Source organism: Aquarana catesbeiana, linkage group LG11 (genome assembly GCF_042186555.1).
Source record: "Aquarana catesbeiana isolate 2022-GZ linkage group LG11, ASM4218655v1, whole genome shotgun sequence".
In the NCBI taxonomy this organism is placed as follows: Eukaryota; Metazoa; Chordata; class Amphibia; order Anura; family Ranidae; genus Aquarana; species Aquarana catesbeiana.
Genome location: NC_133334.1, coordinates 252,514,377 through 252,540,525, shown reverse-complemented (window position 1 = coordinate 252,540,525; position 26,149 = coordinate 252,514,377). Strand labels below are relative to the sequence as shown.

The window sequence follows — 26,149 nt, the reverse complement described above, 5'->3', positions numbered from 1 at the left end:
CGAACTAAGCCTGGGATGCCATTAAAGTTCATGTAAAGGCAGGCGTCCCAATACTTTTGACAATATAGTGTACCTTTTGAACAAAGCCCTCCAGCGCCGCGTTGTCCCTGTTAAGAGGGCTGACATCTTCCCCCTGGTCTTCTTTCGAGGTTTGCAGCCTCTGGCTGGGGGTGCGATGATGTCAGTCCCATGCATGCGCACGGGTGCCGCCGTTTACAGCACAGGCTCTGAAGGTCTGGCACTGTATGCTGGACCGTCAGCGCGCATTCGCTGGTGACGTCACCAGCTGCATGCACTCTGAATATCTCCTACACAGTAGAAGTTTAGGAGATCTTCACAGTACCTACAGGTAAGCCTTATTATAGACTTACCTGTGGTGTAACAGAGTTTACTACCACTTTATGGAGATTCACCCTCTATTTGTCCTGTTTACCATTATCATTGAAAGTAAAAGAAAATCTCAAATTTTGGGTTGTCCCCAGAAAAGTAATAGAGGGGAAATTTACCAATGGAGACACTAGTTCTGGTGCTCTGGGGGTCTTCAAGGAATGCTTATAATTTGCAGGGATTTCCTCTCACTTCCTGTTTGGCTACGGGACAGGAAGTGAAGTTAATCTCTGCAAAGGGACACAGTTGATGAGGGGTGGGGAATAAAATCTGCCATGGGTTTTAACCCTCCCCAATTTTCCACCAGATTCCCTATGGGTGCATATTATTGTCCCTCCAAAAGATTAAAAAACGCCTCCTCCTACCTCAAATGTATTTAATAATGGATTTCATACTTTTTACAAAAAATTCAGCCAGTCCCTACCTCCACATATTCGTTTGATTATTCTTCTGACCCAGGTTGGCTTCACACCTCCAGGGGATGCTAGGGATAGAGTTATCAAAGTCCTAGGCTGGTCATATACTGATCGAAAATTGGCTGAATCTCGATCAGGGTGTAGCTGTTCCTGCTCTACAGAAGTCCATTGTTACCCTTCAGAAAGAAATGGGAAGAAGACCTCAACATGGAGCTTGTATCTGAACAATGACAGAAAATTTGGTTTCTCTCTCTCTCTAAATTCTTCCGTGCAAACAAAAATTCAGGAAACCATCTACAAAATGTTGGTCTAGAATGCCATCAGTCAACCACAGGATCCATGGGACCTTCCAGACCATTGCTGGAGCTGAGCACGTGAATGAGCCTCCCTGATCCACAGATTCTGGTGACCAAAGTTCAGAGATTTCTGGAAAACGTCTCCAGTATGTCCAGATGACCTCATTCTAAGGGTTCTGTCTGTCTTTTTGATACATAAAGCCATATTACCTATAAAAATCCCATCTGCAATACCTTAATGCAGCTAAATTCTGCGTTCCTTTGAAAGGAAGAGACCCATCCTCTACAATACCTCTATGGAAGAACCTGGACAGGTGAAGAAAACAAAGTATAACTAAAGGCAAAACTATTTTCTCTAGTCATCTTCCAGGACGGCACACCTGAGAGATGAGAGGCTCCTCCCTACAGGAAACACAATCAATCGACAGCTGTTTTAAGTCCCCACCCTTCCCCTTGATCCTCAGTTTTTGATTGTGTTTCTCCCTACACAGCGAAACCGTTTGTTTTTTTCAAATGACCCGAAGCCTGGCGCTGGTGGTCCCCCCCTGGGAGCCGGACCAAATGCCTGGGGAAGGCCTACGGCCACATCACCCTGAAAGTGAAAGAGGGCGCCGCCTGCCCGATCTCGTAGGCAAAGCAGGGTCGGGCCTGGTTAGTACCTGATGGGCCTCTGGGTCTGGCCGGATATAATTATCCTTCCTGGGGGGTTCCCCTATCCTTTCCTCAGGGGGGGGCAGCAGAAACTGGAAGAGCCCCCCTGAGAGCTGAAGGCCCCTGGGTACAGTGGTGTCCCCAGAACTTCAGGGGCCTTTTTCCTGTCTCCCCCCCTTACCTGTCCGGGCGTCCGTTCAGACAGGGGTGCTGGCTGTCAGTTCTTTCCAGGGCCCCCGACTCCTGGGCCCCTGGTAGCCCGCGTGGGCTGCTGGGGAGGGCGCCGCTTGAACGACCCGCGTTCTTACCCAGGAGGGAAGGCTGAGAGTCAGCAGGAGCAGGCGCCCACATCCTCCTTTCGAGGAGGCACCAGTTCACTACGGTGGATGTCTGCCTAAACCACCTCCAGAATGGAATGAGGAATGTACGGCATTGCCCCCCCCCCAGGTGTATATACTGACTGGCAGGACACAGCCTAACCTTGCAGCTCCCTATGGGGACAGTAGTTGGGGGGGGCACTTTGGCGGCTATCCTCCTTGCGTGTGGACCATAAGGATGGAAAAGCAAGCCCGGTGGCTGTGGAAAAAGGGGAAGACTACAACGGTGAGTACTTTCCTTTACCTTGGGAATTTAGCTGCAAAATCCCCAATCCCAGCCTGATGGTTTCTGGGCATTTGAGATAATCTCCCCTGGGGTCTAGATTCAAATAGCCCAGAAGCTTCTGCTAAAAACACCAGCTACAGCTCCCTCTTACATCAGAGATGATGTATGGTGGACAAGTGGTGCAGAGGAGCGAGTGTGCCTAAACCACCTCAGATGGGAAAGAGGTAGGTAAGGCATTTCTTCCCCTTCCCCCTGTATTTACTAAGTGGTGCAGTGCAGGACCTGGGGTCTGCATAACAAAATAGCCCAGAAGCTACTGCTAATACCACCAGCCACAGCTCCCTCTTACAGCAGAGACACTGTGGTTATCACAACAGTAGGTTTCCAACACTCTCCCTACATGTCCGGTTGTGGGACATTAGTAGGGATGAATAGAGCGAAGGGGGGGAGGAGCTGGTAGATACAAAGAGTTCCTTACAGGCCAGGTATACCACTGAACAATTTTATGGATTGTGCAATGGTTGAAGGATTCAGGAGTAAGTTCTCCTGGTCAGCAGGTGCACTAGGTTATATGGCCCTATTAGCCCAGCTGCTAGGAATCCGAAGCCATAAGCCCCAACCTCCCACTCCACCTTTACATTGTGGTTATATTGAAGTGCAGGAGGTAAGAAAAACCTTTTTGTTGGTTTGGGCTGCAGTCAACTCAGTGACAGATCTAAAGGCGATTTACCATAAATCGCTTCCTATATCCTTTAATTAAGGATTTTCTGTGCAAACATATGCAAGAGCTAGATAGATACATGATTGCTTGTTTAAGTCCTGCAGGTGGCTATTTTCCTCCAGGCTAAATTGGTGATCACCTTTTCTAGAGGCTGTCCTAAATTGGTCTCTAGGGCGGGGCTCATTGAGACTTTAGTTTCTGATCAGCCCCACCTGTGTGTGAGCTGACCAGCATTTGCTCAGTCTACGGAGGTAAGGTAGGACAACAGCTACTATAGTAAGGTGTCTAACCATTTTTAGAATTTGTTCCTTCACTGGGGGGTGAAGTGTTAGTATCTACAGCCCAGGCTATGCCTAGGGATCAAATTGCTCTGTTTGGTTATTGCATAAAGGGATTCACCAGTAGACCTCACTAGTGAAGGTTTGTCCTTGCTGGGATATTTTGTGGCACAGCAGAAATACACATTGAGATTTGTGACATCTCTGCTCATAAGGGGTATAGTGCTGTACATCAGAAATGCACTGCACTGAAGCTTTGTTGTTGTCTGTTATATCCTAAAGGTACTGCCTTATTTGGCTACAGATCAGAAAAATACAACAGGGAAGGTGGTCTGTACTTTCTGGTCTTGTGACGCATGGCGGAAATGCACATCATTGAGTCTTATGACATCTCTGCTCATATTTGTTATATTGCTGCACATCAGACATACTCAAAATTGAGTTCTGTCTGGGGTTTTTTGTGTCCTGTATTACTGCCTTATTGGTTGCTTATTAGAAAGGCAGTAGTGAAGATTGATGGTCCTGAATTGTGGGGAAATACAAATTGAACCTGTGCCAGGGGTAGTACTGGTACTGCCTTTTGGTAATAGGTGCAGCCCCGCAAAGTGGCGTCAGGCTGACAGTGCTATTAACGGCAAAGGTTGCCGATTTTAGGCATGCGATTTTACATGTTGAGTCGCATGCCAAATCCCTTCAATATGGATGTGCTATCTCTATTCAGATTGTTATATTGTTGCACATCAGATATATACAAGATTGAAGGTTGTCTGTCCCTTTTATGTCTTACATTTACTGCCTTATTGGCTGCATATCAGAGGGGACACAGCAGTGGGGTTGCTTGTCCTTTTCTGATTTGTTTTTACTGCCTCAGCAGGGAGACACATTGAGGATGGTGGCGTATCTGCTCAGTATTGGTATATTACTACACATCAGACATACACAAAGATTGAAGATTGTTTGTGTCCTGTATGTTCTATATTTACTGCCTTATCGGCTGCATATCAGAAAGGCACAGCAGGGAGGGGTGTCTTTTCTGTTTCTCATTGTTCTACCTTGCTGCTTCTTAAGGATACACAGCAGGGGGTTGTTGGCTGCCCGCCTCCAGGGAGATACAGCATTGGGGACCCCTCGCTTGTTCAACCTGAAAATTGCAAGTTACCTGCGACCTGTGTAATCTTGAGGTCTGTGGATCCAGAAAGCAGGGTCTGCTTGGTGGCGCCGCGACCTGGAGTTGCACAGACACAATTGGTTCCCATTGGAAGCCATAGTGTATGACTTTTCTCTTGCGTTTTTGCGGTTGCAGGTTGGGTCGCACAGGTGTGGGAGCCCTAAGTTTCCCTTCTGGTTGAGGTTTTGCTACACACAAGAATAGACATCATGGAGTTTATTGCCTTACTTTGCAATACACCAGAAAGATCGCAGCTAGGAAGGCTGTCTGTTTTTATGTGGCTGCACAGCAGAAATACTCAACATTGAAGCTTGTTGGTGCTTTCTGTTTCAGATTCCCTTACCTTACTGCACTTCGGAAAAACACAATGCTGCAGGTTGCTTGGGTTCTTTCCATGTTGGTTCTATGTGACTGCACTACAGAACTGCATAGCAGAAAAGATATTGTCTTGTTATGTTGGTTTAGCTAGCCAGTACCATATTGATCTTATAACTGTATTTGGTGGTTCATCAGAAATACGCAACATAGAAGTTTGGGTCTTTCTGTCTTATATTTATTGCCCTGTTTTGCTGTACATCAGTAAAACTCCACCGTAAACAGGACTCCCGTCCTTTATGTGGATGTATGTGTGTGTGTGTGTGTGTGTGTGTGTGTGTGTATGTATGTATGTATGTATGTATGTATGTATGTATGTATGTATGTATGTATGTGTATATATATATATATATATATATATATATATATATATATATATATATATATATATATATATATATCTCTCTATATCTATATCTCTATCAGTTATGACCTAGCTAGCTGCACTTCAGAAACACGCAGCATTTAGGGTCGGTTCACACTAAGGCAGCACGACTTACAGCGCGACTGCCTCAGGCGACCCAGGACACGACTCAGCGGCGACTTGCGAAACTACTTCTGTATGGAAGTCAATGCAAGTTGCCCCCAAAGTCGTACAGGAACCTTTTTTCTAAGCCGGAGCGACTTGCATCGCGCCGATTTAGAACGGCTCCATTGCACAGAACAGGACGCTACTTGTCAGGTGACTAGGTCGCCTGACAAGTCGTCCCAGTGTGAACCAAGACTGAGGGTTTGCGTGTGTCTTAATGTTTTTACAGATTGGCTGCACATCAGAAAACCAGACTGTGAGGACTGTTTGTCTACATTGAAGTTCAGATTTGGGTCTCTCCCATATTTGATATGTTGGTTTAGCTAGCCACACTCAGATACACATTATTGTCTATGCTTGTGTCCTTTTTGTCTAAATCTATTGTGCTGGGTCCACAATCTATGATCTTTTTTAATTTGTGATATTAATAATGCATGTATCACCTTTTGTATTTCAGCCCTCTTTTCCGTGGAGGGGCCTGGAGTTCTGGCGGCAGACGTCACATGTCAGAAAGCCTCAGCCCCATACATTCAGGAATGCTGGAACCATTTCCTAGGGTTGAAGCCCAGTAGGGTTATAGGACACTGGAGGAAGGCGATAAAGAATCACCCTGCTTAGTAAGAACTTGGGAAGTTCTGTTCAGAGGAGTATTATGACCTGAAGATGAAGTATAAAGATGTCCACCCGACCGAATAGGTTACGGCTCGGTGCATGGCCTTCATCTCACCCTTCTAGCAGAACTAGATGTAGCAGTATAAGTGTTATACTCCTGCTATGAGCTTTATTCTCCTGAAGTAGGCACTTTGGCGTAAGTAAAGCCACAGAGTGGGCATGCCTTAAACCCAGGGATCAAGCCTCGGTTAATCTATTACCCTTAAGTAGGCTTCCCTTTAGTCTTGGCTGATGTAAAGATAAAAATGAACAAAAAAGGTTGTCTGTTAGGGGCCCACCTTTTTTTTTTTTTTTTTTTTTTTGCAGTTTTAATTCCCTGAACAGGGTAGTGTTAGACAGGCCCTCTTAGTGATCAATTAGTGTCCTTGTCTTACAACACAGGTCTCTGATTAACCTTTAAGGGTTCTAAGTAGCACCTACAGGCACAATAGGCCAGGGTTGTTAGATGTGTGAGACAGGCAACATAGATAACCTACAAGTTTAACATGTTTTCTGATTCCATCTTTAAGAGCCCACTCCACCTAGATCCTGCATCCGAAGCAGAGAAGGCAGGGACTTCGGTGGAGTAGACATGCAGACCAGCTGCATGATCCAGCTATAATACCTTCATCAAGCATATGGAGTGGAGGTAAAACTCACTGCAGAACCAAGGTTCGCCAAGAGGGTCTTGCAGTGGTCCCACCCTAAGGTAGGCCTGAGGTACTTGATTATCCTCTCAGGTGTGCCGTCCTGGAAGATGACTAGAGAAAATTGACAGTTACTTACCGATAACTGTTTTTCTAGGATATCTTCCAGGACGGCAGGCCTACTTCCCGCCCGTTGGAGGAGGGAAAATGGTAGAACACTAGAAGGTGAGTACCTATGAGGAATGATTTCCCTTGTGAACCAGGTTCAGGAGTTACTTCTCTACAAACTGAGGATCAAGGGGAAGGGTGGGGACTTAAAACAGCTGTCGATTGATTGTGTTTCCTGTAGGGAGGAGCCTCTCATCTCTCAGGTGTGCCGTCCTGGAAGATATCCTAGAAAAACAGTTATCGGTAAGTAACTGTCAATTTTTTTTTTTTAAAGTTTTGGACAGAGTGGAAATGGATTAGAACACCTGTCAGGCTTTTATTGCCTGTGCCACCATTATGGAGATTTATACTCTCATTTGTCCTGATCATTGAAAGTAAATACACCTGGGGGGGGTAATATGCTTTTTCATAGTTATTACACATAAGACACGGAGTGAGGGCATTGTTATGTGACAATAGCCTGGTATTCTTGATATATTTACTAGATGGAGATGGGATGTGGTTCGTCTATATGGCTATGTTGTTAGGTTAAAACTATATTGTCTCATAATTCAGAGACCACCTGAGGTCATCCACACTCGTTCTTATGGTAATTTGAAGCTGATATTTCATGATATACCTGTTTTGCCCCTCTTTTACTAGACTACTTATACATACTCTTTTTGTATGTGTTTTGTAAATGTTCAAACTGTTTAATAAAAAGTATTTGGGGGGAAAAAAAGTGAAAATAAAATCCCAAATTTCGGGATGTCCCCAGAAAAGTAAGTGAGGGCCACTAGTTCGGATGACCTGAGGGCCAGAAGGGATTCCCTTTTTATTTTGCAGGGATTTTCTCTCACTTACCAATTTGGCTATGGGATACAGATGTAAAAAGAAAAAAAAAACTGCCAGGGATATACCTCCCCCCCCCCCCCCCCCTTTACTCTATCCAAAAGGAAAAAAAGTTGTACTAAAAAAAAGTTTTGCTTATAAATCTAAAGAAACATGTGGTCCTAATCGGTACTTTTGAATCGAATCAATTTTATATATGTACTGTAAGGATGGGAAACAAGTCCAGAGAATCATATTCAGACGACCTGCACCCCCCCCCCCCCTTCTTTTATCATTTTTTTTTTTTTTCTTCTTTTCTTATCTTTTTCCTGACCTGTCCAGTTATCTCCCCCCAACCCCAAGACTAAAATCATTTAGGAGACCAATGCAAGGTGCTAGTTCATTGTTTAGTCCCATGGGTTGTGTAAAGTAATGACTGCCATGTCTTCGGTCTCAGGCTTTTTTCGATCGCCGCTCCCTCTGGTGTATTTTTCTGATTGAGTTATTTCAGGAAATTACCACATTATGGCCACTAGATTGAGCTGATTAACATAGGAAATACACATTTTAGGCAAAAAAACAGGGATTGTTCGTTATTGCTGGGTGAATGCTTCTGACAATCGTCCAGTGAAATTTCTATGAATAGGCCCCTACGTCTGTCCTGCAGTAATGAAAGCCCCTTGAACCCCCCTTTAAGGAAAAGGAGCCTTGACTGCTAGAAGCATGGCATCACCGTGGGCATGAACCTAACACAGGGAGGTTAAAGGGGAACTTCACCCAAAAGGGGAAGTTCCACTTGTTTACCTGTATATGGGCCGGCAGTTCTGCCCCTCCTCCTTCCCCTGCAGTCATCTGGGACACATCACAGGTCCCGAAGGACCACAGGACCATTCACAAGTTGCAGCGCAACTCGTGCATGTGCAGTAGGGAACCCGGCTATGAAGCCACAAGGCTTCGCTGCCTGTTCCCCTTACTTAAGATGCTGGCACCTGAAGCTGATTGAAGAATCGGCTCGGGTGAGGATATTGCTGGATCCCTGGACAGGTAAGTGTCCTTATTTTAAAAGTCAGCAGCTACAGTATTTGTAGCTGCTGACTTTTAATTTTTGGTGGGTGGGAGAGAGACTGGAGCTCCTCTTTAATCACTTGCCTGTTGGGCACTTTTACCCCTTCCTGCCCAGGCCAATTTACAGCTTTCAGCGCTGTCGCACTTTGAATGACAATTGCGCGGTCATGCAACACTGTACACATATGAATTTTTTTTTTTTTCGCACAAATAGAGCTTTTTTTGGGTGGTATATAATCACCACTGGGTTTTTTTATTTTTTTGCTAAATGAAAAAATAAAAAAGAATGTTGAAAAAAAATAAAAAATTTCTTAGTTCCTGTTAAGCCGCGTACACACGGGCGGTCTTTTCGACTGGACTGGTCTGACGGACTTTCAATGGACTTCCGACAGACTTTTTAACGAACGGACTTGCCTACACACGATCACACCAAAGTCCGATGGATTCGTATGTGATGACGTACATCGGACTAAAATAAGGAAGTTAATAGCCAGTAGCCAATAGCTCCCCTAGCATCGGTTTTTGTCCGTCGGACTAACATACAGACGAGCGGATTTCTGGGTCCGGCGGAGTTATGACGTAAAGATTTGAAGCATGTTCCAAATCTAAAGTCCATCAGATTTTCGACTGGAAAAGTCCGCTGAAGGTCCGATGAAGCCCACACACGATCAGATTGTCTGCTGGACTTGGTCCGTCGGACCAGTCCGGTCGAAAGTCCGACCGTGTGTACGCTGCATTATAAAATCTTGCAAACAGGTAATTTTTCTCCTTCACTTATGTGCGCTGATGAGGCTGCAGTGATGGGCACTGATGAGACAGCACTGATTGGCTGCACTGATAATTAGGATACTGATTATCAGTGCGGATGTCCCCTTTCACACTAGCCGTTTACCGGCTCTCTCCTTTCCTCACGTTGTGACAGCGGGAGGAAAGAAATGCTGATAACCGGCAAGTTTGTTTACATTGTGATTGGGCACAGCTGATCACTTGGTAAAGAGCCGCTGCGATTGGCTCTTTACCCCGATGTGTAATCAGCTGTGTCCGAAGGACACAGTGATCACAGAGCATGACAGGTGATATGACTCCCTCTCAGAACTGGATGACTGCGTTGTAGGCGTCATTTGGCTATAGCGTGGGTTGGCAGGTGGTTAAGTAGCTCCCTTAGGATTGGTTAGAAAGACCTCACACCTGTTGTGATGTTTTGTCACAGCTTTATTGGTGGTTTTAACCTTGCCAGCAATTGCGAGCATAGCTTTATGAAGCAACATCAAGTTAAATTCTGGGGTCGGTCTAATGCCTATCTGGCAGGGATGGTAAAGACAAGCCTACATGAGTTTATGTTATGGGTGCTCATGTGACTGCCATTGTTTTTTGGTACATTTAGAAAGTTGTTACTTTGGGGAAGTTCAGTAAAGCTGTGGCCTTGCCCTATTTGCAACCTAATCAGCTTTCGTGTCTTTTTGGGGGCATTGGTTTATTAGTTGGTCATCAAAGAGCCTATGCTTCTCAGCAGTCAAGGCACCTCACCTCCCTGTTCACAATCTTCTCGTCTGTACGCTATGTACTCCTAAAAAGTTCAGGGGCTGTTTGGAGATACAACATATGGCAAACTGTGTAAAGAATGTTAGCCCTCTGCAAATAGAGGGGAACCAAAACACCACCGCCGGTACACTAAACTATGCATACGTGTTCACTCCCAGCAAAGAAGAAGACGGGTAAAAGATGCCTACAAAGGAGTTTACAAATGTCGCATCATGTTGGTGGAGGGGCGTTCCATTTTACAGAGAAAATATCTGTCTCATTCCAATCTGAAGCTTTTTTTTTTTATCTGTCTGTTGAGATTTTGATAATAAAGTGATATTTGGCTGATAATGGTGCAATTCCTGATCTGTGAGACGTCTGTAAATTATCTCTATGGCATTTATCATTTGACTTTCTGTCCCTTTTTAAATGAGTATTTTTATAAGGCACCGCCTCTTAATTAGCCACACCCAGTTCTTTGCTGTGGCGTGCTCCAAGCTCCACCCCCATACAGCTGATGCATTTCTTTATGTGGGGGAGGAGTTTATTTAATAAGGAGGAACAAAGTGCGACCACAAATCAAATCTTCCCTGGTGATTGCAGTAGGGCAACACCTGGTTGCTATGGGTTACGGCAGTAATTATCAAATAATTAGAGGTTTTGATCTCTTGCAGTTCAGGTACCCCAGTTGGTAATAATGGGACTTTGGCCAATGTTATTATTGATTAGGAGGTCACATGGTTGGATTTCACCTCCTTCATATATCCTCCCACTGTTTTCCACACTGGGTGATCTCCCCAGCAGTGTCAGTATAGATCCGGGTAGTAGAAGCAGCACATTTTATGCCCCCCCCAGTCATGCATCCCCATGTACTCCCATCCCCCCTACCCCCACATCCTTACCTACTCCTGCCCCCTCCATCCCCTCCTACGCCTATCCTGCCTCCTTCTCCTACTTCCATCCCCTCCTACTCCTAAATCCCCTCCTTCCTCTACTCCCATCCCCCTCGATCCCCTGTCCCCAGCTACTCTTGCCCCCCTCTATCCCCATTATTGCCATGCCCCCCTTCTTCTCTGAATCTCTTCTATACCCAACCCCTATTACTATCCGCTACTAATCCCATCCCTCCTCCCCCATCACCAGCTACTCCTGCCCTCTCTATTCCTTCCTACTCCAATATCCTTCTATTCCCTTCTTCCCCACCACCTACTGCCCCCCAACCTCTTCCTAATCTGATCCACTTCTACCCTCTCATTCCCTCCTATTCTTGCCCCCCCCCTACCTACCATCACCTCCTGCCCACCTCACCATCCCCACCTACTCCTACCCCCACCCAACCATCTTCTCCTACTCCTCCACCCCCTCCCCCATCACATCCTACCCCCACCACACTCCCCATCTCCTGTTTGTAATTCCACAAACCCCAGAATGTCATCTTGCTAGTCAGCACCACAATGAGTGCCAGCCCTGGCAACACTACCACTCCATGCCACAGCCTATGTCATCTATACAGACATTCATTCTGGCACATTCCCATCTATAAGTCTGAATATTTCATATATTTGTGTGAAGGTTAAAACATCCCCCTGTGCCCCCCCCCCACCATACTGCTAAAGCCGTTCTCGTGGATTCCCCCTGCCGCCTCGTTCTATCATGTGATCATCATGTCCTCTCATATGGCCCCCACCTCCACACACACCTCCTATGTGTCCCCTCTTATTGTGGCCCTTCAGCTGTCCCTCTGGGGCCCTGAAGCTTGTGATAGACAGACACCATATTGATAAAGTCTCTTTATTTATAGCACAATATATACATAATCACCTCTATATATCTTTATAGGACTCCAGTGTGCAGCTACATCTCATTGGCTGCCAGCCATCACAGTTGGCGTTTGTTCTGGGTGACTGAGCGCCCCTTGGTTACCATGGTTACACGCTGACACTGGCAAGAATGCCATTGTTCTGAGGAATGTTCCCCCCTCCTCCCCTTGCAGATTATTAACCCCATTCCTCCCAGTGGACAGTAACTGACATCCATCTCCCTGTGACTATATTCCATCTCACCCCATCACAAAACATCATGGTCATCCAGCCTCTTCTCCGGGAATCAGACTGCAGACCACTAATAATGGAAACTACCAGGATATTTGTAACTGATGTCTCACCTGGTAAGGCATCTTTCTGTGTGTGGTGAAATTATCGGTGAAGAGAGTATAATCCAACAAGCAACCATAATATACAATCATAATCTACAACCAACCATAATCCACAGCCAAAATTTACAAACAACCATAATCCAACAACCATAACCCACAACCAACCATAATTCTTCAACCATAATACAACAATCACAATCTACAGCTAACCATAATCCAACAACTAGCCATAACCCACTGTGACGCAAGCAAAACACACACAACCAACAACTATAATCCACAACCATAATACAACAAACATAACCTATAACCAGCCATAATACGCAACCATAATCCAGCAAACATAACCCACAATCAACCATAATCCTACAACCATTATCCAACAGCCATAACCTACAACCAGCCATAATACACAACCATAACCCACAACCAACCGTAATCCTACAACCATAATCCAACAACCATAACTTACAACCAGCCATAATACACAACCATAATCCAACAACCATAACCCGCAACCAACCGTAATCCTACAACCATAATCCAACAACCAAACCCTACAACCAGCCATAACACACAACCATAATCCAACAACCAGCCATAATACACAACCATAATCCAACAACCATAACCCGCAACCAACCGTAATCCTACAACCATAATCCAACAACCAAACCCTACAACCAGCCATAACACACAAGCATAATCCAACAACCATAACCCACAACCAACCGTAATCCTTCAACCATAACCATGCAACCAACCATAATACAACAACCAGTCATAATACAAATCCATAATCCAACAATTATAATCCACAACCATAATCTGGTCATATGTGTGTCTCTGTTTCCCTCATGGGGACATTGGAACATGGGGTGGGCAGAGTTACAATACTCCATACTTTCTAAATAAACATGGAATGTTGTTGCTGCAAGCAACACCTTCTCGGAGCTGCACTTGTAGATTATCTGTGTTCTGTTTGGAGGGGCCATAGTCGTGTGTGTGGGGGAGGGGTGTGACTTGATGCCCCTGTTTGGGGAGACAGTAAGCAGCCCCCCCCCCCCCCCCCCCCATCATATGTGACAACCCCAAAACAAGCAAAGTATACAGAAAGTGGTATGTTCCAGTGTGAGCTACATTGGAATACCTGTGCTGTACATAAAAAAATGATCCCTCCTCCAATCCATGTTACTATTCCATATAAGAGCCACCAGGAAAGAATACGCTCTATGTCTAGTAAACACCTGCCAAAAGAGCTTACAATCTAAATGTAGCGGATACCTGCCGGCAGCGTTAGCAATCTACTTGTAGTCCATATCTGCCAGAACAGCTTCCAATCTACTTGTAGTCCACACCTGCCAGCAGAGTTTACAACTTGCAAGCAGCCGATAGCCGTCAATACAGTTTACAATCTAGATGTAGTCGATACCTACCAGCAGAGCTTACAATCTGCATGTAGCCAATACCAGCCAGCAGAGCTTACAACCTAGATGTAGTCAATACCTGCCAGCAGGTACCCGGGCTCTAAGGAATCTGGAGAGGAGTGAATTATACAGAACGGTCCATACAGATATCCATACTGCAAAGCTTATCGGGGCCATATAAGGGTCAAACACCCTGCGAAGTGCTGTGACTAAAGTGCTACAGACAAGCTGCTTTGCGGTGGCAATAAGCTGGCGGTCAAGTCAGAAGTTTCTTGTGGTCGCTGTTGAGGGTCTGGTCGGCTCGTGGTGATGCCGGTGTGGCACTGGTGGAGTCCGTAGAGCGCAGGGAGTACTTGGCGTGAGGCTGAGACAGCACACAATACCACAGGAAGATGAAGAGGCCTAGTGGGAAGAGATGGGAGATAATTAAATTATACCACCAAAGTGCTCAGTTATATCTGATAAAAAAAAAACTGCTGATCCTGCCAGAAATCCAGAGCTGTCCACTGTTATTTCTAAGAGTTCCTATCTTGGACTACAGAATGATCAGCCTTTAACACTGTATAGATCTGCAGGTGGGGTGATGGAGTAGTTTAGCAAAAGGCAACTTGGAAGGCTGACGCCGCTACCTACAGAAAATCGCTATCTGTTATCACCCACAACAGGACTTAAATTAGAACCCAGTCCTTAACAGAATGTCAGTAGGAAGGTATTTTATTAAAGAAGAGTCATGCTATGGCTACTTAACTTCCTCTTCGAAATCTTCTACACCCTTAACACTATGCTGGGTGTGCATAAGCCTCCAACATGAGCTGACCCCCTTCACCCACAATCAGAGTGGGCCCCAACCTTCCCCATCTGCGGACTGGTTACACCCTCATACAATATTCTCACACAGCTCCACCACAAACCACAAGATGTTTGAACATCCAAAGTGACTTGTGAATGCAGAGTGTTATGTGGGTGCGTCCACACTGCCGCATGCCACCTAGGGTTGCTAGGGAACACAGACAGTACAGCAGGAGGAGTGAGACTACAAGGTGGGCTGGAACAGAACCAGGAACTTTATAAGGGAAATCACACCGCTGAGACCCCAGCACAGGACATCGACAGGGTCATGTGACTCGAAAATCACTTTTGGGCGGACTTGACTTTTAACCAAATATGGTTTTGCCTGGAGCACAGTCAGTCCTCATTTATTAAAGTGAAGGAAGAACAAACTGAGGATCCTAATTGGATGTTAGCGTAAACACAGACAGTTCCATCTTTGAGAGGGGGGTACGGCACTAACCTTGTAGGGCATTGAGGATACTGAAGGCATATTGGACAGGCAGGTAAAAGACCCCAAAGGAGAAGAAGGCCAGACCCCAGGAAAAGCCTAGCATGCAGCTCAGCCCCAGCAGAGTGACGCAGCGACGAACTTCCTCCTGGCGTGAGTGTGGAGACAGACGGAGTGCACGCCTCGTCATGGCAACAAACATACACAGGTTAAAGAGGAGAACTGCAGCAAAAAATCCCAAATTCAGCACCTGGTGGATGATGGGCTCCGTCAGCCAACACCTGCCAAGAAAAAAAGTTGACGTGGAAGCATTGGAAGGTGACAGGGGACATGGAGAACAAGGGAACATGGTAAATAAAGGGACACAGGGAACAAGGGGACATGGAGAACAAGGGGATGTGGAGAAGAAGGGGACATGAAGAGTAAGGGGACAGGGCAAATGAGGTGACACAGAGCGTGAGGGGTCACAGAGCATGAGGGGTCACAGAGCACAAGGGCATATGGAGCACGAAGAAATCAAAAGAATGAGGAGAATGAGGGGACATGGAGAACAAGACCATATGAAAAATGAGGGGACTCTGAGAACAAGGAAATTTGGAGAAGGAAGAACATGGAAAACTAGATGAATCAGAGAATGAGGAGAAAGGAAAAATGAGGGGACATGCAGAATAGGGAGCAAGGGGCAATGAGAACAAGATCAAGAGAATGAGGGGGATAAAGAGGAAGAGGAACATGGAGAATGAGGGGGATAGAGAATAAGGAGATAAAGAGAATGGGGGTAAACAATGACTGGGAGGACAAAGATGACGAGGGGACACGGGAAACGAGGAGATAAAGAGAACAAGACTAAGGGGACAAAGAGAGTTGGGAGAGTTTGTGTTCTGGATTTTCTGTACTTACATGGCGGCTGTGGAATTTTGGGAGGACGGACGCTCCACGTTGATGTAATATATCCCATAATACTTTGGATCTACCAGCAGTACAGTTGCAACCATCAGAACCGGGACACCTGCAGAGAAAACATGACATTTCTCAATTATTACTGTTATCACTTTTCATATAGCACCGACATATTATGTAACGTTTCAACGGTCCAACATGACAATATTCTCAGTTTACACGATGAGCCAAATCCAGGACAAATTCAGCAACAGTTCATACTTTCATCTGTAACCAGTCATGTGTCATCATTGTCACCAACTGTCATCACCACTAACCTCATCATTGTCACCAATTGTCATCACCACTGATCTCATCATTGTCACCACCACCACCTACAGCCACATCGAGGGGTTCTCCCTTAGGGAGCAGAATGAGGAAAGCAGGAAAGTCATGTGAATTGTGCACACACACAGGAGGACTCACCCCAGCCCAGGATACTCAGTCTCCAGGTGGTGATGGCGGAGGACGCGAAGACCTTTACCACCAGCCGGTAGAGATTGAAGCCCTCAATGGCCATCCATGCGAAGAGGCAGAGAAGAGAGAAGTGCAGAGCAATGGCAGAAACTTGGCATACTATCACGTCTTCCAAACCGCCCAACAATGCGCTTGTTATGAAAGTGACATCCAACAGCAACAGCGCTATCAGAAGGTTCATGTGGATTTGCAGTGTGGGGTTTGTCTTATTCTTCCTGGGGTGCAAAATGGACACACACAGTTCAACACACAATGTATTTTTTAGAACACACAATGTATAATATACAGCATACAACACAACACACAATGTATAATATTCAATCCATAACACACTGTACAATGCACAATGTATAATATACAATACATAACACATGATGTATAATATACAATACATAACACTCAATCTATTATATACAACACATAACACACAATGTATTATATACAACAAACAACATAGCATATAACACACTATGTACTGTATAATATACAACACAGTACAAAGCACAATGTATGATATACAACATACCATATAATACACATTATATAATATACAATACACAACACACACTGTATAATATGTGATTCTACATATAACACAAGATGGGGGTAGTACATGCAGCGCTGGTAGATTTGCAATCTACCGCATGTTAGGTAAATTTAGTAACTTGTTCGTTAGGAAGGTTAAGTTTGCCTCTGTTCCAGCTTGGCTGACGTTGTGTGTGTTTCCGTACTGACCGGTGGGTGTCACTGTTACCACTGGTTAGTTTTGGAAAGGCAACATGTTGAAGCGTATGGATGCTCTTCTGTCCCAGAGACAACTCGGTGGAGGTGGTCCTCCGAGTTGCATTCTGGGTGAGGGTATTTATGGGACAGACGCCATATTTTGGGGTTAGTTTTTCAGCCACCTGCTGGCCCTCCAGGCCGACAGGTATGCGTTAAGGAGCTACCTCGTGGCCCTCCGTTCCGGAGGCCCACGATATTGCGGCGTAGGGGTGGGTCCAGAGGCTTGTCTGGGGCCTACCACCATGGCCGAGGAATGGTCCTGAGCTGTCGGTCCTGTGTGACGAAGCTGGACAACCGAGGAGATCCCAGGGGAGGACCCGTCTTGGAGGGATCACGCAGAGTGCTGGTCTATAGAGGGGCCTGGTGACTCGGTTGGAGGACGTATCCGAAAGTAACTATACAGCATAGTGTTGCCGGGTTGGCTTAAAGGTTCAAGCACTGTGACTGACATTCACTACAGAAAATCTGATACATCATGTGGCAGAGGATCCTATAGGTTTTGTTCCCAAACAAGTCTGTGGCAGAGACTTGGATTCGTGCTGCGTGCTGGCTGCTAGACTGGTGAGAGAGGCATATCCAGACGAGCAAGGAGTGTGTCCCACGAGGGGAGCGCATTTCATATAGTATCTGAATTCTACCAGGACATTTGTCAAAAGAACCCTACAAGAGGATATTTGAGTTTCTTCTGCAAGTTTACTTTCCACCTCTTTCCTGCTATTTCCTAAGTCGTTTGTTTAATAAAGCATTGAAAACGTACTCCAGTGTTGGTGCGTGTGTCGTCCAGAAGTAAATGCAACGGAACCCTAGACCCGGTGCCGGTGAAACAGAGGGAAGCAGAGTGAAGGTAACAGACCCGCTTAAACCAGCAGCTCCACCGTGAGTTATTGCTACATGTGGGGGCGTCGTCCGGGATTTGTTGACCGTCAATTCTCGCAACCCAATGGAGTGTTTTACCGGGAGTTTACGGAGAGAGCTGGACTTTTGAAAAAAAAAATCTTTTCAGGAAGAGGAAAGGTTAAACTTCAGGACTTTGCTTCTGAGTGCGTAGACGTCGGGCGCCAGTGAAAGGCCCGAGAGCTACGTGACTAGAGGAACAAGTGGGAGGAGTTACCCTACTTGCTACCGCGTAGGACGCGTGTATGTGTTTGGCGCCAGAGGGAAAGAGGAGCCTCGTGATCGTGCTGAGAAGATCAGAGTGTGGCCATGTCTTTTCCGGCATTGCAATCGGTTATGGGACCAAGAATGTTCCCTACAAGCACTGTGATGAATACTGTGCTATCTGGAACTCTGCTTACAGATACTGGAGTTTGATTGAAGCCGCAGGGGAGGTTTGTCCTGTATACCTCAGGAGATGTTGAGGGACTGGGCATGATCTGCCATCGATGCGAAGGATTGGCCGTGCATATTCGTCCATTCGGCCGATGTCCGCAATGTGGAGAATACTTGTTTGTGGTGGAGCAACCTACCATGCCGCCCCGTGCTTATCGGATGGATTGGGCAACAGGTATCGCCACAGTAGAAGCTGCTACCGCTGCGGAGAGAGAGCGACAGGCCGCCACTTTGCCTGTTGTTGCTGACAATCTTCCAAAAGGAGACACTGCTGCTGTTGTCTCATCAGGGGACATTACTTTGGTTTCTGAGTCCACTACACCTACTTCTATGGTGCCTATTCAGAGGAAGGTGGGCTATGTGAAGGCTTCCCGTGGCCGTGGCCTACCCCAGAGGTTACCTGAACCGGAGCTACCAGAGTCTACGTCAGGAACGGGTAAGCCACTGGTGGGGAATGTGTTCGGGACTGTGAATAAATATTTGCCGGCGGAAGAGTTGAGAGATTCGGAAATAGAATCCATGTCGGATCTTTCCGGGGATGATGACCTATTTGAGACTTTGTCACAAGAGCTATTGTGGTCACAAAGTGAGGATGTTGCCTCCGCAATAACTTTCCCTGAATGGACTGCCCTGAGTTCTGGGAAGACGTCACCCTGTGTGGAGACACACAGTGCTGTCGCTGGGACTTTACCAAAAATTACTAGTTCACTACAGACACCGGCTGGGTCTATGGTGAGAAAGTCATTGAATTCCTGTATACCGCCTGGTATGGGGAGAGACAGATCATTGCCAAAACTTGCTCGCTTACAGAGGATGCTAAACAAGCACGTGGCAGCAGAGTATGGTTTGGAGTTCCCCTACGTGCCCCAGGATATCATGCAGGAGATTGAAGGTAATCGGGAACTTTGGTACAGTGAAGCTGTTTGGGACTATTTGTCTGTACCTAAGCTCTTCAAAAAGACTGGATGTTCTGTCAGGATGGATGAACGTTTTAAAGGATGCTTTGTACATTGGAATTACGGTCGGCACATCTATGCTGACAAAGTGGTAATCTGCAGACCGGGAAAGGACAATGTTGTATACTTTATTACCACTGTGGATAAAGAGGGAAAATCGTTGACTTTGCCAGATCCTCGGTTTTACTGGTAACTATGGACAATAGAACTTTGAAGTTACTTAGCTAGATAGTGTCAGGGTAAAGAGATCTGCTTGGTCAAAATCTACAGATTCTGTTCAGTGTTTAAATCCAAGGACTTCTTTTTTGCTAGCCGGATTTCTTTTATAAGAAAAAAATGTATGCAGCAATGGACTCCTAAAGAATATTTTTTTGGTATAGATTATGGGAAGAGAGTCTCATTTTTAAATGAGGCTTTGCTCCTACTGTTGTATAGGATGTACATATGTGTGTTTAACTATGTTTCCTTTTTCAGGGATCATCGGATCATATATAGAGCTGGGAGGCTTTTCAGCTAGTTAGATAGTGAGGTTGTGTACAATCATACTGTGGTTTGTTTGCGGCTGTAAACATAATGTTTTATAGTTATAAGTCTTATAATGTCTTTAAACTGTCCTTTCTCTCTCTTTGTCTATCCAAAGTTATAAGAAACTCAAATGCTTACTCTCAGGCTTGAGAGTAATTGTTACTGTTTTTGGACAGACGTTGGGGACAACGTCTACTGTAGTGGGGGAGTATGTAGCGCTGGTAGATTTGCAATCTACCGCATGTTAGGTAAATTTAGTAACTTGTTCGTTAAGAAGGTTAAGTTTGCCTCTGTTCCAGCTTGGCTGACGTTGTGTGTGTTTCCGTGCTGACCGGTGGGTGTCGCTGTTACCACTGGTTAGTGTTGGAAAGGCCACGTGTTGAAGCGTATGGATGCTCTTCTGTCCCGGAGACAACTCGGTGGAGGTGGCCCACGATATTGCGGCACAGGGGTGGGTCCAGAGGCTTGTCTGGGGCCTACCACCGCGGCCGAGGAATGGTCCTGAGCTGTCGGTCCTGTGTGACGAAGCTGGATAACCGAGGAGATCCCAGGGGAGGACCCATCTTGGAGGGATCACGCAGAGTGCTGGTCTATAGAGGGGCCTGGTGACTCGGTTGGAGGACGTATCCGAAAGTAACTATACAGCATAGTGTTGCCGGGTTGGCTTAAAGGTTCAAGCACTGTGACTGACATTCACTACAGAAAATCTGATACATCCTGTGGCAGAGGATCGTACGGGTTTTTGTTCCCAAACAAGTCTGTGGCAGAGACTTTGATTCGTGCTGCGTACTGGCTGCTAGATTGGTGAGAGAGGCCTATCCAGACGAGCAAGGAGTGTGTCCCACGAGGGGAGCGCATTTCATATAGTATCTGAATTCTACCAGGACATTTGTCAAAAGAACCCTACAAGAGGATATTTGAGTTTCTTCTGCAAGTTTACTTTCCACCTCTTTCCTGCTATTTCCTAAGTCGTTTGTTTAATAAAGCATTGAAAACGCACTCCAGTGTTGGTGCGTGTGTCGTCCAGAAGTAAACTCAACGGAACCCTAGACCCGGTGCCGGTGAAACAGAGGGAAGCAGAGTGAAGGTAACAGACCCGCTTAAACCAGCAGCTCCACCGTGAGTTATTGCTACATACATATGACATGGGGGAACATAAGTGTGGCTGTATAAATGACATTGGGAGGACACGGGTGCGGTGGTAAACAGTATATGACATGAGGGGGACACAGGTGGGGTGGTATATTTGACTTTGGAGGACATGGGTAGAGTGGTATATATGACATTGGGGGACACACATGGGGTGGTATTTATGACATTGGGGGGACACGGATGGGGTAGTATACAGTGTATGACATGAGGGGACATGGATGGATTGGTACCTGGAACAGCAGATCCATGCGACAGTAAAGGCACAAGACATGGCAGAGATGGCGCATCCGGCGAAGGTGATGGCCGTCAGTGACACAAGATGGACCTCTGATATTACCTGGCTGGAGACTTGCTGTCAACAGAAGGAGGATTATATAATACATATATGATAGTACACATATTGCTACATCTGACTCCACTCTGTGGTATAATCTACTCACCATTAGCACTGCAAAGTAAGTGAGGTGGTTACAGTGACACTCGGTCTGACGCTCAGTGGCCACTGTCCTGCACCCGGCCGTGCTCCACTCCTCCCCTGACTCTGCGAAAGACACACAACAGGCCCCCAAGTAAAATATACAGTATCTCAGTGACCTAAATACAGAGGAACCCCACACCCAAGCTGGCCCCTGACTGGCACAGAACCCATAGTTCATCTCACAGATGGTTTTAATACTAAACATTACTTGAGGGGGCACTCCGGGCACATTGCGGGCCTCTAGCCAATGCTGGTCCCTCCAGAAACAGAAGAAACCCCAAGATTCTGCCACGTTATATCCCTTTAAGTGCATATTACATAGAACAATGAGCATTGGTGGTGTCACTCCATGTCTTCACCATGTGCTTCCCGCCCGGGCCCCTTACCAGTACAGAGAAATCTCCATAGAGGGGGAATTATGGAATACACAAAACACCACTTACCATTCCAGAACACACACAGCGGAGACTTTGGCTCCTGGAGGAACACAAGAAGAGAGTCACCATTCCCATCATGATTAAATGAGTTAGACAGGGGGCGGGGGGGGTGTTGGGTAATATTTCTTTGGGGTGAGGGGCATTATATTTGTAATAATTCCTTATTTCCCCATTTCTGAGTTCCTGTGCAGATTTTGTGGCCAGATAGAGATCTCTGGCAGGCATGAGCTGTGTCCCCGGATCACCTCTGTGGTGATACATGGAGAGGAAGTTACTTCTATGGTGGCAGAACAGGAAATCCATTCCTTCTATAAAACACTGACCTGCCACTTGTCTGATGGAAGACTATATACTGGCATATAACACGCTCCCTGTGTGCCCAAGACATAGGAGAGTCTCTCCTTGTCTGTGCTGATACAGGGCTATTCTTATAAACCATTCAACAGGTCCTCTGCTGTACTACCTGTGCAGATTGTATGACAGAAATTCCCCTCCACATTTCAGTTTCATTCTCAATCTCAGTCACGTCTTTTGTGAATGTCACCAGTCTCCAGGGACCCCAGAGGAAGCCAGCCTACCAGAAGCTGCAAGCGCTGCAACTCTGGCCACAAAAAACAGCAACATTTTCCATGAGACTTAACAAACACTCAGGGTGACAAAAGCAACCACCAGCAACTACAGATCCAAACTCAGACTCTACACAAGAGGTAGAGGAGACACGTGGCACAGGTGATAAAGAAGAGAGAGGAGATACCTGGCATGGGTTGGTGATACATACTAGAGATAGGATACTGGGTACAGGAGATATTGTATACACTCACCGGCCACATTATTATTAGGTACACCTTGCTAGTACCGGGTTGGACCCCCTTTTGCCTTCAGAACTGCCTTCATTCTTCGTGACATGGATTCAACAAGGTGTTGGAAACATTCCCCAGAGATTTTGGTCCATACTGACATGATGGCACATCCCAAAGGTGCTCTATTGGATTGAGATCTGGTGAGTGTGGAGGCCATTGGAGTACAGTCCCCTCATTGTCCAGTGGTGAGATGATTTGGGCTTTGTGACATGGTGCATTATCCTGCTGGAAGGAGCCATCAGAAGATGGGGACACTGTAGTCATAAAGGGATGGACATGGTCAGCAACAATACTCAGGTAGGCCGTGGCATTTAAACGATGCTCAATTGGTACTAAGGGGCCCAAAGTGTGCCAAGAAAATATCCGCCACACCATTACACCACCACCACCAGCCTAAACCATTGATACAAGGCAGGATGGATCCATGCTTTCATGTTTACGCCAAATTCTGACTCTACCATCTGAATGTCGCAGCTACAATCGAGACTCATCAGCCCAGACAATGTTTTTCCAATCTTCTATTGTCCAATTTTGGTGATCCAGTGCAAATTGTAGCCTCAATTTCCTGTTCTTAGCTGACAGGAGTGCCACCCGGTGTGGTCTTCTGCTGCTGTAGCCCATCTGCTTCAAGGTTTGTTGTGTTGTGCCTTCAGAGATGGTATTCTGCATACCTTGATTGTAATGAGTGGTTATTTGAGTTACTGTTACCTTTTCTATAATCTTGAACCAGTCTGCCCATTCTCCTCTGACATCAACAAGGCATTTTCCTCCACACCTGCCACTTCAAAGTCACTTAAATCCCCTTTCTTCCCTATGCTGATGCTCAGTTTGAACTTTAGCAAGTCATCTTCACCATGTCTAGATGCCTAAATGCATTCAGTTAATGCCATGTGATTGGCTGATTAACACTTGTGTTACCAAGCAATTGAACAAGTGTACCTAATAAAGTGGCCGGTGAGTGTAGCGAGGGGATACTTGGCACAGGTGATACAGACTAGAGATGGGATACCTGGTAGAGGTGATACAGACTAGAGATGAGATACCTTGCCAGGTGATACAGGCTAGAGATATGATACATTGTACAGGTGATACAGGATACAGACAAGAGGTGTGGTACCTTGTATAGGTGATACAGGATACAGGGGGGATATTTGGCACAGGTGACACAGTATAGAGAGGGGATACCTGGTACAGCTAATACAGACTAGAAAAGGAATACCTGGTATAGGTGATACAGCATACAGAAAGAAATACCTGGTAGGGTGATAGTCACTAGGGATGAGATACCTAGTATAGGTCATACAAACCAGAGATAGGATACCTGGCATAGGTGATAGAGACTAGAGATGGGATACCTGGTACCGGTGATACAGTATAGAGAGGGGATACCTGGCACAGGTGATGCAGACTAGAGATGGGATACTTGGTACAAGTGATAAGTACACAGTACAGGTGATACAGGATAGAGAGGGGATATTTGGCACAGGTGCTACAGACTAGAGATGGGATAACTGGTATAGGTAATACAGTATAGATAGGGAGTAACTAGTACAGGCGATACAAACTAGATATGGGATACCTGGTATAGGTGATGCAGTATTAAGCAGGGGATACCTGATACAGATGATACAGACTAAAGATGGGATACCTGGTCCCATATAGATAGGGTATAACTGGAACAGGTGATACAGGCTATATATGGAATACCTGGTAGAGATGATACAGTATAAAGCGGCGATAGCTGGTACAGATGATACGGACTAGAGATGGGATACCTGGTACTGTATAGATAGGGGATAACTGATACAGGTGATACAGACTAGAGATGGGATACCCGGCTCAGGTGAGACAGTATACAGAGGGGGTACCTGGTACATCTTATACAGACTAGAGATGTGATACCTGGTACAGGTGATAAAGGATATAGAGGGGATTTTTGGCACAGGTAATACAAGATAACATCACAAAATATATAATGACATCTCTGATGGAGTATAAGTGAAATATAATCCGTACCTTTATAGGTTCATGTACAAAGGTAATTACGATATCTTCTGATAGGTTAGAGACAACTGTGTCCTGCAGGGTGACTCCGAGAACCTGATCTCCTAGGATGGAGATATTTGTGTCATTCTGTGTGGACAGGAATGTTTTCATTATTTTCATATACAGATGACATCAAGTCCCACTATATGATATGTAATTGGACAGAAGACTTGTATAATGTATGACCAGATAGAAGGACTGTATCACAGGATGTTGTGTGATAGCATAGGAATAACACCATAGTGGATGATTCACCTGGAACATGGCGTGGCCCTGGATATGGACAACATGGAGCCTCTTGGCGGTCCCATCTGGCAACTTCTCCATTAGCTGGTCAGGAAGAGTTAAAGAGACCCCTAGACTCTCCGGAATGGACTTTAGCTGAAGAAAGAAGAACTTCTTAGTATTTAGGGGGAGAAAGAGGCAATATGAAGGAAACGGGGCAGTATGAAGGAGATATAAGTGGTATGCAAGCGATGGGGGCAGTATGGAGGAGATGGGGACATATGGAGGAGATGGGCCACTATAAGGAGATGTGAGACATATGAAATAAGGGGGCAGTATAGAGGAGACAGGGGCTGTATGGAGGAGGTGGAGCAGTATGGAGGCAGTTGGGCATTATAAAGGAGATGGGAGCAGTAGGAAGCAAGTGGGCAGTATGGAGGAGACGGGGGCAGTGTAGAGGGGATGGAGCAGTATGGAGGAGATGGGGGCAGCATGGGGGATAGGGGGGCAGTATGCAAGAGATGAGGGCTGTATGGAGGAGGTGAGACAGTATGCTGGACATATGGAGGAGGTGGGGCAGTATGGAGGAGAGGAGGCCGTATAGAGGGGCAGTATGTTGGAGATGGAGGATGTATGGAGGAGGTGGGGCAGTATGGAGGGGGGCAGTATGTTGGAGATGGAGGATGTATGGAGGAGGTGGGGCGGTATGGAAGAGATAGAAGCAGTATGGAGGAAATAGAGTGCAACAAACAGAAAGGTAACACCGCTCCAGGTGAAAGTCATTCCTTCCTTGAT

At 46.0% G+C, this 26,149-nt stretch overlaps 1 protein-coding gene across 2 annotated transcripts in view; it reads right to left on the bottom strand.

Annotated features, from left to right (window-relative positions):
• Window positions 1–12,063: 12,063 nt before the first annotated feature.
• LOC141112633 (adhesion G-protein coupled receptor G1-like) overlaps window positions 12,064–26,149 on the bottom strand; it is a 43,498-nt gene continuing 29,412 nt past the window's right edge. The window contains exons 5-14 of one of the 2 annotated variants that reach the window (XR_012236625.1): window positions 25,385–25,510; window positions 25,100–25,216; window positions 22,230–22,263; window positions 21,749–21,849; window positions 21,539–21,660; window positions 16,513–16,778; window positions 16,048–16,156; window positions 15,160–15,428; window positions 12,910–14,270; window positions 12,064–12,834 (exon numbers count right to left, since the gene is read on the bottom strand). Coding sequence is in view for 1 of the 2 variants with exons in the window: in XM_073605603.1 (XP_073461704.1) it covers window positions 14,125–14,270; window positions 15,160–15,428; window positions 16,048–16,156; window positions 16,513–16,778; window positions 21,539–21,660; window positions 21,749–21,849; window positions 22,230–22,263; window positions 25,100–25,216; window positions 25,385–25,510 (1,290 nt within the window). In the remaining variant the exon portion in view is untranslated. Of the gene's footprint in view, window positions 14,271–15,159; window positions 15,429–16,047; window positions 16,157–16,512; window positions 16,779–21,538; window positions 21,661–21,748; window positions 21,850–22,229; window positions 22,264–25,099; window positions 25,217–25,384; window positions 25,511–26,149 lie in introns of both variants that reach the window. The other variant, XM_073605603.1, reaches the window with a different exon arrangement.